The following is a 13,308-nucleotide window of genomic DNA, read 5'->3' on the forward strand; positions in this document are numbered from 1 at the left end:
AAAGAGTGCATTTCTATTTTATGCTGTAACCTCATGCCCAGGAGGGGAAAGCTAGTTAGTTATTATTTTTGACTACTCTTTTGTTTTTTATTTTATTTTATTTCTCCAACCAATAATGTGTTACCCTTGCGGGACCTATCTGCGTATTTAATATCATCTTGAAAAACTTTGTAATACTCTCACACGTTATGACCTAAATAAAGATATATTTTTTTAAAATTTGTAGTTTCGGAGAAACTGTAATTTTTACATTGCAGGGTTAAATCCACCTCTCGTTGCTGTCTTCCGTGGTACTGTTAGAGTAAAACTTAATCATGTGATGAGGAAGCATTGATTCATCAGGTTCCCAAAGTTCCTCTAGGCAGAGTATTGGAGTATTGGATTAGACCATTTCCAGAGGAGACCATGCCTCCTCCATGTCTTCATGGAAGGAGGAAAAGCCAACAGCGCTGAGTAAAAACGTAAGTAAAATGCTGTATGTTAAAATGTATTAGAAAATGGGGGGAGCTCTAAATCTATGGACATGGACACTAAAGTGTTAAGAACACACATTTATATTTCTAGTGCTTAAGTGTTCCTTTAATAAACCTCATTAGACTTTCTCAATATCCTCAGTGGATAAAACTTGGCTAAGGGGGGCGGGGCCGGTCCGCCATGCTGACCGGTCGCATGCAGGAGAGGCTCCGGAGCAATCTGGCCTCTCAGGCGACTAACAAAGCTCTGACACTCGCAAAGAGCCCAGGAGGCCTGCCCACGGCTGTGGACGGGGTGGCGGACCCCGAGATCGGGAGCTTCAGGACCCCTGAAGGGGGTAAGAGGCTTTGGGGGCCGCGGCCTACTCGGGGAGGAGGCGGAGTAGACGGCCGCTGCCCTGTCTCCCTTCCCGGACACCGCAAGCCGACATCCTGAGACGCCTGCCGGCCCCGTTTCCCCCCCCCTTGGACCGGGGGGGTCATCCCGGTCCCCACTACAAGGGACCCGAGAGGAGTGAAGGATGGACAAAGGAGCGCACCGGAGGCTTACCCCTTAAGATGGCGGCCGCGCTGAGTCCGGCTCCACCAGCACCTGCACGATGGGGCTCCAGAGAAGAGCAATCAAGCCGCTCACCGAAACGAGCGACCACACACTGAACCCAACGGTGAGTTGACGACCGATCCCTGTGGGGAAGACATCAGCGTGATGGGAGCGGCAGATTCAGGCAGACATCAAGCGGGCCGAACAATGCAAGGCCTCTCGACTAACAGCCATGCAGCCACACAGAGGCACCGTTAAAATGGCGGCAGAGGGCCCAGAGGGTATACACCTTACCACCTCAGAGTCTGCTGTACCAACTCTAAGTTTAACTCACCCGGACCCCAAAGCTTGGCATGCCCCAGTGTAGGCAGGGAGTGTGCCCTACCGATGTGAGACGGGGACCCCCAGCTCCCGCGGCAACGAGCAGTCTGGACCTGCCATCCGGTCCATCAATAGATAAAGCGGCTACTCCTGCCGACCTACATGACAACACAGCAATCTGACCACATCCAGCCGAGAACCGCATGACGGAATCTCATAAGGGGAGAGCACTCACCCGTCTTACCGGTGAACACGATGGACTCATTACTACCATGCCACACACTCTGCAGACCGAGGGTTGGACAAGCATGAACTGCCAAAGGGACTCTCTCTCAAGGTCTGCACTCAGTGGGAGCAGCTCCTGTCACTTTTCAGCAGCTACAGGATGCCAGTCTTATTATGTATAGTTAGATGTGCCTTATTGCAATGTTACGCTGCTTCCTCTCTCCTATTTTACAAATCTACTTTAATGCTTATGACCTCTCTGTGGACAAACATTACTAGCCTGTATACTAATATACTCCCTGGATATATTAACAATCAGTACACTCAGACAAATGTTATGCTTACATAGGTCTACTGATTACATTAGCACGTATACAATCATATTTTCTAGTACTCAGCAACAATTAAACTTAACCTGCCACGCAGTGCATACTTATGCAGTATAGTTTACTTAACTACTAATCTATAAAAAATTGTGCAAAATATTCTACATGCCAACCAACTGTCAAATGTTTGTTTGTATGCTTGTCAAAGCTGTTGGGGCATGACGAGCCCACTTGTTATATTTTTCATGCACGTTAAAAATAAAGAATGAAAAAAAAAAAAAAAAAAAACTTGGCTAAAAAAAAAAACTATCTCTTGAACTGTCATAGCTGCGGAAGAATTAGATTAGTAGCTGCTTCTTCCAAAGTTGTCAGTATTTCTCCTACAAGGAGTCTCCTAATTTCCACCATAGATGGATTTATGAAGACAGATGAATGACATGAACGAATGATATTCACACAGCGAAATAATGTCAGACAACCACATTTGCAATAAATGTCATAGAGCTAAGCTTTAATAAAGACTTCAAATAGACCAGCGTTCGCTGACAGATAAAGTAAGCAAAAAAGAATGTTATACTGGGCACATGTTCTGAATGAAGCTTTTTACAATCTCAATTAAAAGGAAGTACAGGATTCAAGTAATATATCATATAGGTCTTCTGATAGCTAGCGATTGCATTGGATGGTTATTTTATTCTCTTGTTTTCTGTATCTGTTGCACTGGATGGCTATTTATCAGTTCTAAAATGTATTTTTTTATCTAAACATATTTATAGACAACAGTGAGATCATAAAATTAAGACATATGGTGCAACCAGTATAGCATTTTAATTTAAACAGCAGGAGAAGGAAGGTCCGGTCATGAGACACTGTGCAAGAATATGTATCCACCGAACATTGAGCAAAAGAGTGCGTTCGAAGTTCTTAGACGCTCACTTTCTTTGAATAGAATGATATTGGTGGTCGCGGGAAGAGACTCCACCTATTGGTAAACCAAAAATACAAAAAAATATATATATTATAAGACAGAAAAAAAACCCAGATAGGTAGATAGAGATAAATGGATAGATAGATAGATAGATTAGTACAGGGGTCCTCAAACTCCGGCACCCCAGATGTTGCTAAACTACAACTCCCATGATTCTCTGGCTATCTATGTATTTCAAAGAATCATGGGAGTTGTAGTTCAGCAACATCTGGGGGGGGGCAGAGTTTGAGGACCCATGCACTAGTATTAAAGCATGGCAACGCACAATAATTCAGACCTGTCCGAGTATTCATCAAATTATTTTTTTTTCATTAAAGCTTAGCAAATTAATCAGGGAAACGAGAAAAAAAAATAACAATAGTTTGTCTCTGCGATCACTGCCCCTCCCTCCCTACGCTGACAGATATTTCATTTTTCTATCCGGAAGGTATTTGAGAAAGACACAATTTTAAGAGATAGTTTTCTTTTCTTTTCCCATTTATAATTTGTCTTTCAAAATCCAGTTTTTTTTTTCCAAAGCCAGTTGCAAGAGGACATGTCAGAAAAAAAAACAAATATTGAGAAGAGGATGAATATGACACAAGCAGCTCCTTGTTGTTACTGTGCTGCTTTATCTGTTTTCAATATATATATGTGTGCTATAAAATAGTATGCTTATGCTAACTGTGCTTGCTGATACAAATAGAATGCTCATTGGTGACACTATCATAAACTAAAGCCTGATTGGCTACCGGCAGATTAGTTCCTTCCATACCCTCTTTAAACAGTTAGCCATTTTTGTTAACCATTATTCAAACATACTATATTGTTAGCTTAGGCAATGGAAACATACCGTGGCTTGTTGTATATGATAGACAAATTTTAGTAACATTTGTTAGCCCTGACATTTCTTATATCCCAGTATTTATTCTTTTGATGAGCCTCTGTCAGCCATATCCTGTAAAAGCAGTGGTCTGCAACCCAGTCCTCATGGACCACAACCAGTTCAGGTTTTGTCAGTATCTCCGTTGGATTAAAACAGGGAGATACATAAATCCTGGACTCTTTGTGGTCCATGAGGACTGGGTTGGAGACCACTGATGTAAAGGATTCCCAGCAGTGACAACCACCAGTTCTAGGCCACATTGTCTTACTGTATATTTTCATATAATAAGTTACCATGGCACACCACTTGTTCAGACATGTTGGTGATAGTTTGTGCCCAAAAGATAGATCCCCACATGTTTTGAAAACTACATCTTCCATGATGCTTTGCCATTCTTAAGGCATGCAAAGCATTATGGGAGTTGTGGTTGTAGTTCTACAACATATGTGGATCAACCTTTTGGGCACCCTTGGTGTAGGGGATAGGTGCCATAGTGTGACTGGTGGATATACATTGATTATTGTGTATATTGGTGTTAGTTTTTGTGTGTACTGCTATCAGTGTATGGAGAATAGCAGAAGGCAAAAAAATATAGAAATATCAGAGAGGTTGGGAACAGGGCAGAAGAGATGGGACAGAGCCTTTAAAAACATATTTCCTCCTATTATTTTAATGATGAGTAAGTATCCTGGCATCCATATAAAAGCAGAACATACAAATAGTTGTTAGTTTACTTTGGCTCGTTTCCCTCCTACATCAAAGTTACAAAGTTACTGAACACCCACATATTATTACAGCGGACTATTACTTACCACCTTGCTTATCAGTCTGAGATCCTGATGCGCAGGACGAGTACGATTGATCACAGGACCCACTTGATATTCTGCAGTAAAAAGAAGGATAAATCGTCTTAAATTCATGTGCTAATGTGAGTCACAGTCAGCAAGTCAGTGTGAATAATTTCTTAATCTCATTGTAGAAGGTGTAGAAACTGAATAATGCCAATTGGGTTAATTTAATATTTTAAAGTTCAATATTATTTTTTAAAACTTTTGGAAATTTTAAAAACTTGTAAAAACCCTGTAAATTACAACAGAATTTATGAACGCATCTGAGAACTTTATAAGAATTAATCTGCACTGACTAGAGATGTCCATTAAAGAATATGAAAAAGTCCCCAATATTGATAAATGGAAAACTACTTACTGGACAGAGAGACAAAGTAATATGCGGATATAAAAAAGAATTGAAATTCAAACATCCACAGAAGGATATAAAATCAAATAAGCTATGTGGGTTGGATGAATAAATTAGACAACTGCACAATTAAAAAGATATATTGAGAATTATCAAAGCAGTCTCATCTCTTTCAAGACAAGTAAAGGGTTCAGATATTGTTGACTTACTGGGTTCCTGAGCCGTCCAGTAGGGTGCGGTAAGTGCAGATCTCCTGCTCCAGGCGTGATTTTATATCAAGAAGTGTCTTATATTCCTGGCTCTGGTTTTCCATTTCACAACGGATCTCTGACAGCTCAGCTTCAACTTTCTGGATCAAGGCCTGGAGCTGAGCGAGCTGACAACAATACCGTCCCTCTGTCTCTGCTAGACTTCCTTCTAGAGCAGCTTTCTGAAATTAAAAGTCACACCATGGAGATCAAATAGCAATGAATGAAACTGTTTTACTGAGTGGCAATGCTTCTCAAATTAAAGATAACCCCTTTCTGTGCCAATGGGGGTGTTAATAAAAAAACTGGATCAAAGATGGTCCTTCAGAGATAGCATGAGCAGCGCTGTTCTATAGTATTAGTGAAACATTTGTATTATTCGAATAGGTTAAATTAAGGTTCACAAAAGAAAACAATATGGAAAAGAAGAAGAAATCATATGTACCATGCTCAACTGAGACTGCAGGTCGATCTCTAAGGTCTGAATGGTACGCCTTAACTCAATAATTTCTGTCTGGACACACTGGAACTCCTGACTGCTAGAGCACATCTGCTTGGTCACCTCTTCTGTCTGAAAAAGAAAAAACACAATAACACACTATCCTCGTGCCCATCAAGGCTTACATACATTTCAAAGTATACATCCTCAGATGAAGATATTTTAATACATTTTTCTTCTCAACATTTAGCTTCACCATCTCACCTGTTCCTGGAATCTCCTTTCAATCTCCCTTTGGTTCTTGGTTACAAGTTGCTCATATTCACATCTCATTTCATCCAGAACCTTCTGCAAGTCAATGCTAGGTGCTGCATTCATATCTACATTGACTGTACCAGCCACCTGTCCTCTCAGCACCTTCATCTCCTGCACATTGAGAACAATTTATATGTTAATATTTTATAAACATGACTATGCAATCCTTCCACTAGGTGGCGCTGTTAATTTACATGTATATGAGTCACATAGCACCTCCTAGTGGTAAACTGAAGTGCCACATTTATATTTCCACGGTTCTTTCACTTTAAATAACTATAGTACGAAATGGACACAGAAGCTCTACAATGGAAAGTTTATGCAAACCAATACAGGAGAGGTTTTCACTAAACAACGAGTTATGGAAAATGCTGATTTGACATCCTTATTGTAAAATACAAGCAAAAAAACAAGTTGGAAAAATTGTGCGAGTTGGGACATTTTTGCAGCTCATATATTTTGGGTTAAATTGTGCAATTACTTGGTCATCTTACCACAACTCATAATTTAATAAAGTCTTTAGATGGTTTGTTTCAGCAGTTGCACATTTCAGTGCTCTTACCTCTTCGTGGTTTTTCTTTAGAGCAGCTAATTCCTCCCTCAGGCATTCCAGCTGCATCTCCAGGTCACATCTCCTGAGGTTCAGATCGTCCATCACTCTTCTTAAGCCGTTGATATCACTTTCTACTGACTGGCGGAGGCAGAGCTCAGTTTCATACCTATGCAACATAAGAAACGTTAGAACCCATTGAACATCTACATATATTTAGATATATATGATGAAAGCCCTTATGAAAGTTCCGTTGAGGAACTGCAACGTTGATGTTTCTGACAATAAAAGAACAACATTAATTATAAAGCCAGGAGTGACGGTATTTTCTAAATAAGGTATTTGCAATGTTATTTGGCACTGGGTTTATTTCTCTGACTGGAAGTTGGAGTGCAAAAGTTTGGATTTATTTATATATATATAATAGTTTTAATACATTGCTAAACACAAAGACACACACCAGTCAAGCCATAAGACTTGCTTTTCCCACAGAAATCTCACATTAACAGTTCTCTCACTACTGCAAGGGATTCTGGGTAGGCATATGCAAATGAGCTCAACAAAGAACCACATTTTTGCCTCAAAATAATAATAAATGTGGTTCTTTGTTGAGCACATTTGCATATGCCTACCCAGAATCCCTTGCAGTAGTAAGAGCACTGTTAAAGTGAGATTTCTGTGTATTTGTGTTTAGCAATGTATTAACTATCCACTTACTTCAGGTGGAAGGGGTTTTTATCCACCCTTTTTTGACCACCACAACTCTTTTGGTATGTATATATATATATTCCCTTCTATCAGTAGATCAATTGATCTCAACTATTTTTTCCTGCATCATCACCTAAAGGATTGTTCTTATACTTCCACTAAGAATGGAACTCATAGTTCTTCGTTCCATTGGGTATATTTGATCATGTTCTTGAAGAGCGTACTTATATATTTTGGAATGTGCTTATTTATTCACTAAGTACAATGTTTTGGTCACACTAGGTCCTATAGCAGTGGCTAATCAAGGCATCACAGATGTCTGTAGACTGCATTTCCCATGATGCCCTGCCATCCTCTAGACATGGTCTACTTGGGTTTACCATCACTGTAAGAAATGTTCCATTTACTAAGATAACTATATCTGGAATTCTCATTGAAGTTTTGCATTAATTTATGTTATCTTACTATGTTTATGAATAACTATTAACTTTTAATAATTATTAATAATTACAATTGCTCTCTGGGGGCCACCATTTTTTACTCCTCTTTGCGAGGAAGCACAATTTTCTACTAAGACCATGCATCATTTAAGTTTTGAAACCATCCCGGATTGCACTTGCTAAGTGCCCTGCTTTCATGCTGTTCGAATTCATGAGCACATATTGACTCTTGGTGTGTTTTTTGCCTGGATAAGCTGTGCTTGTGACCAAAAAGCACTTAAATATGGCTGCCACCACGGAGTAAGGATAAGCCAGGAGATGCGCTTTAAAGAGCTATTTACTTATATGTATTCAGTAAAAAATAATAAACAAACAGATTATAATACATGTGATTTTTAATTAACGAAATAATAAACAATAATGACAAATTCCCCTTTAAATTACCGAAAAAACATTTATGGATCTAATGAGAACGTCTTATAATAACATTGTGTTTGACATTTCTGACCCCCTTGATGTGTTTGTTCTCGAAGTATTGATACTGAAATAAACATTCTATCAATAGCTCAGGTTACCAGCACTCACTTGATTTTGAAATCATCTGCCGCCAACCTAGCATTGTCAATCTGCAAGACGATGCAGGCATTGTCCCGAGAGGCGTCAGCGATCTGAAAATAAAGAAGAGAGAAATATTTCTTACACTGTGCAGGTTAATGTTTTTTTTCTGGGCAATAGGAATGTGAGCTCTATCAGGCTATTTTATTTCAAATGAACTATTTAAACAATTAGCAATATAATAAAACAAGGTATTATTCAGAGACTCCATATGGTCAATACAAGTCTGACCACAGAGAAGGAGAGAGACTATATTCATGGATTTAAAAAAAAAATGTTTAAAAGCTCCTTATTTATAGAAACAAAGACATTTCCTGGAAATAAAAGATAGGCTTATATACTTTTTCCATTTCCCATTTCCAATGCAAAAGCACATGTCTTCATCTTGATTTTATGCAAATGCCATTGTAACTTTTCAAAGTTTTCTTAAACTCTTTGAATATTTTAGTTTAATAGTTTGTTTCTACCATAACTGCTGGTAGACTGTTCCATGTGTCTGTGACTCTTTCTGTAAATCCCAAGTTACTGTGAAGAAATTAGAATTCTCTAGAATTGATGGCCTTCTGTTAGACCATATCATTATTTTTGTGTATCAGTAGTGTTACAAAGATTCTCCTTACGGTAAATGTATATTATAATGACAAATTCACTTTTAGTCATGTCTGTGTCTTTAACCCCTTAAGGACACATGACATGTGTGACATGTCATGATTCCCCTTTATTCCAGAAGTTTGGTCCTTAAGGGGTTAAATATTTAAAGTATAATAAAAAAGAGAAAGGAAAAAAATTGAACGAGTATTGTTGGTGGCTGGGGCTGTGTAGATTTTTTTTTAGATTTTTTTAGATTTTTTTAAAGATTAGGAAAGATTAGTTGTGAATCAGACTGAAAGGTAGAACGATACTGCCATCTCTCGCACATCTCCTCTTACTTCAAGCCTCAGAATGAAATATAATATTTAGGTGTTTCCAAAAATGACATCAAGTAAGATTGTTATGTTTATTTACCAAGTGTAAAACTGGCGACTGTATAATGTAAAAATGCGATTGGAAAACTAGGGCGGGGTATAGAGAATTTAGATACAGAGAACACAGCACCGATATTCTTTTAATTCTAATTGAATCTATGTTAGATGTAACCTTTATTAGAGCAATTAAAGTTTTAATAGCACTGTACCTTTAAGAAAATACATGCCTCCATTTTGGATTTATCTAATCACCTGTTACTGTATTTAGTATGCATTAAGACTCTAAGACAAAGATAGACAATATGAGGCCTAATATTTTTGAGATTTATAATCCAGTCTTATATTTATGTCCCTAAGCATAGAATCACTGCTCTCTATCACGCGCTATTATTTGGGGGGGGGGGGGGGGGGGGGGAACCTAAGCTGTAGCAATCAAAAGTGGTACTTCGATTTTTAGACTGCTTTAAAAATGACTGCTAAGTCATAGTATGGTGAAAGAAAAAGGCCTCTTCCTAAATTCCTACCATCAGCAGATATATATGTTTAAAACATCTTCTATGGATGAGATTGTAAACACTTTTTTAAGGGGTACAATGGGTTTTCTATAGAAAATACCTAGACAGTTAGAATTATTCACCAAACTCGCAATTTTCACATATTAAATACGAATGTAAAAACTGAGTTAAAAAAGCCGATATAGAAAAATTCTCCAACTCAACTATAGCCTCAACTTGGATATTTTGCCTCATTTTGTTCAATCAAAATTAATTCATGGAAATTCTGATCTTCTGGCTCGTATATCCTGCAGACAGAATCTCACAGGGACAGTTACATTAATTTAGTTAATGAGAATACGACAGTGCGTCTGTATCGCTTGACCACCAATATTTTTCTATACTGTTAGTCTAGCTGAACAAGAAAAAATTATTAGGATTAGAATATGCTGTAAAATCTCTCTTTTGGAGGTACTTTACATGGACAATACAGTGGGACTTGGTCTTTTTGATGTAAAGATTACTTTTTGTGTGACTTGGACTACTTTGTAAAAAAATACTTTCAAAAGTTGTTTTTGCAAAATGAAGCATATACATGTGTGCATATACTCTATGCTATCTCACCTTTTTCTGTAAATCCTCAATTGTTCTGTAGTAGTGACTGTAATCTTGGGCTGGCTTGGGGCAATGTGTCTCATACCAATGTCGGATCTTTTTCTCCAGTTCAGCATTCTGTTCCTCCAATTCACGTACTTTGTGTAGGTATGATGCCAAACGATCATTGAGATTCTGCATTGTTACCTTCTCATTGCATGAGAGCAATCCATGGTCATCTCCAAACCCAAAGCCTCCTCCATGGCCAGAGTAACCACCGACACAACCACCAGTATAACATGCACCACCACCAAAGCTAGACCCACCACCAAAGCCAGACCCACCTCCAATGCAATATTCTCCACCAATACCAGTACACACACTTCCACTACTTCCAACATGACAACGTGTCATGCTTCCACCATAGTTACCACATGATGCTCCACCACCATACACTCCACCAGAGCTGTGCTTTCCAGAAGACACCCTAATACTTGAAGATGAGCTAACACCCCCAACGCATCCCTTCCCCTTGCCTGATCCAGATCCGTGTCGTAAACTCATATTGAGAAGCAGTAAAAGGCTGTATGTTGTAGGCAGAGAACTCTCAAGCTAGATCTTACACAGGTCCACAGATGTACTGGCTCACTGATTCCTTTTTATATCGGTGATACTTTGGGTGTCACCACTTAATTGGAGTTCTTCTGCTTGTGCCAGCAATCTTTTTTTTTTTTTTTGTTTTTTTATGATAATGGACACTCATTGTATGTATGTAGCATCTGGGTGTTATCTTATGTTCAGCAATAAAATGTAGTGTTTGACATCTAATATATGCACAATGAATTGTCAACAAAAACTAAAAGTAATCTTGTAGATCCTCAGGCAAAATTCTGATAAAAATTACACACATTAGGGCACTGCTAAGTATATTTTCACACAATATATTGTATTGTGGTTTATATGGTGTTATACTAGATTAGTAATTGGATTATGATAGTCAGGTATCACCAAATGCACTAACCTGAGACAGATGATAACAGAGGACAGAGCATATCACCAGTCCATAGGATGGCCAGGATGATTGCTGAATTACTAAGGAAAATAAGGAAAGGTAATAAGCCAATAAGGATCCAGAAATCTCTACAGAAAGCAGAATAGTGAAAACAGGCCAAAGGTCAATACCAAGGAACATGGATAAATATAAACACACTTTTGGGCACAGAAACACAGGTTAATTTAAATAGTAGTAGGGAGATCCTATCTGGCCGGTGTCAAGTTCCTGCGTCAGAACGTCCATGGTCACTGATGCCATGGAAACCAGCACCCTAGAATGATGCCGTGCTTCAAAATCAGTATAAAATCATTATAAGACTGGTTGTGAAAGCATTCAGTGTTTGAATTGACGCAGCAGGAGATGGTGTAATAGGAGCAGATAACATGACAGGGACACGCTAAAGACAGAGTTTGCATGAAGTAGTAGGGGAGGCTTTAATGAGACTTATGAGTAATGATGTTGCGAACACAAAATTTTCGGTTCGCGAACGGCGAACGGGGACGCCGCAAACGTTCGCGAACCGGGTGAACCGCCATAGACTTCAATGGGCAGGCGAATTTTAAAACCCACAGGGACTCTTTCTGGCCACAAAAGTGATGGAAAAGTCGTTTCAAGGGGACTAACACCTGGACTGTGGCATGCCGGAGGGGGATCCATGGCAAAACTCCCATGTAAAATTACACAGTTGATGCAGAGTCTGGTTTTAATCCATAAAGGGCATGAATCACCTAACATTCCTAAATCACAATGGATATGGATTGACACCTGACATATGACATATTGACACCTTGACATATGGATTGACACCTGTCCTCAGAGACCCTGATACACACTGACACAGAGCAGAATAGGGACTGTTCCCCCTACATAGGGTCACTTGGCAGCTATGGATTGACACCTATCCTAAGGATCCCTGATATACACTGACACAGAGCAGAATAGGGACTGTTCCCCCTACATAGGGTCACTTGGCAGATATGGATTGACACCTATCCTAAGGATCCCTGATATACACTGACACAGAGCAGAATAGGGACTGTTCCCCCTACATAGGGTCACTTGGCAGATATGGATTGACACCTGTCCTCAGATACCATGATACACACTGACACAGAGCAGAATAGAGACTGTTCCCCCTACATAGGGTCACTTGGCAGATATTGCTTGACACCTGTCCTCAGAGACCATGATACACACTGACACAGAGCAGAATAGGGACTGTTCCCCCTACATAGGGTCACTTGGCAGATATGGATTGACACCTGTCCTCAGAGACCATGAGACACACTGACACAGAGCAGAATAGAGACTGTTCCCCCTACATAGGGTCACTTGGCAGATATGGATTGACACCTGTCCTAAGGATCCCTGATACACACTGACACAGAGCAGAATAGGGACTGTTCCCCCAACATAGGGTAACTTGGCAGCTATGGATTGACACCTGTCCTCAGAGACCATGATACACACTGACACAGAGCAGAATAGAGACTGTTCCCACTACAAAGGGTCACTTGGCAGATATGGATTGACACCTGTCCTCAGAGCCCCTGATACACACTGACACAGAGCAGAATAGAGACTGTTCCCCCAACATAGGGTAACTTGGCAGCTATGGATTGACACCTGTCCTCAGAGACCATGATACACACTGACACAGAGCAGAATAGAGACTGTTCCCCCTACATAGGCTCACTTGGCAGGTATGGATTGACACCTGTCCTCAGAGACCATGATACACACTGACACAGAGCAGAATAGAGACTGTTCCCACTACAAAGGGTCACTTGGCAGATATGGATTGACACCTGTCCTCAGAGCCCCTGATACACACTGACACAGAGCAGAATAGAGACTGTTCCCCCTACATAGGGTCACTTGGCAGAAATGGATTGACACCTGTCCTCAGAGACCATGATACACACTGACACAGAGCAGAATAGAGACTGT

The 13,308-nt window shown here is 39.8% G+C and overlaps 1 protein-coding gene across 1 annotated transcript; it reads right to left on the reverse strand.

Annotated features, from left to right (window-relative positions):
* Positions 1-4,543: 4,543 nt before the first annotated feature.
* Positions 4,544-10,923, reverse strand: LOC134566185 (keratin, type I cytoskeletal 19-like). The gene is made up of 7 exons (XM_063425889.1): positions 10,335-10,923; positions 8,222-8,304; positions 6,501-6,657; positions 5,888-6,049; positions 5,630-5,755; positions 5,146-5,366; positions 4,544-4,622 (listed from the first exon to the last, which is right to left on the reverse strand). Exons 1-7 carry the CDS (start codon positions 10,866-10,868, stop codon positions 4,544-4,546), a joined length of 1,362 nt encoding a protein of 453 aa, XP_063281959.1. The 5' UTR covers positions 10,869-10,923.
* Between the last annotated feature and the right edge of the window lie 2,385 nt (positions 10,924-13,308).

This window comes from Pelobates fuscus, chromosome 6, assembly GCF_036172605.1.
Source record: "Pelobates fuscus isolate aPelFus1 chromosome 6, aPelFus1.pri, whole genome shotgun sequence".
Lineage (NCBI taxonomy): Eukaryota > Metazoa > Chordata > Amphibia > Anura > Pelobatidae > Pelobates > Pelobates fuscus.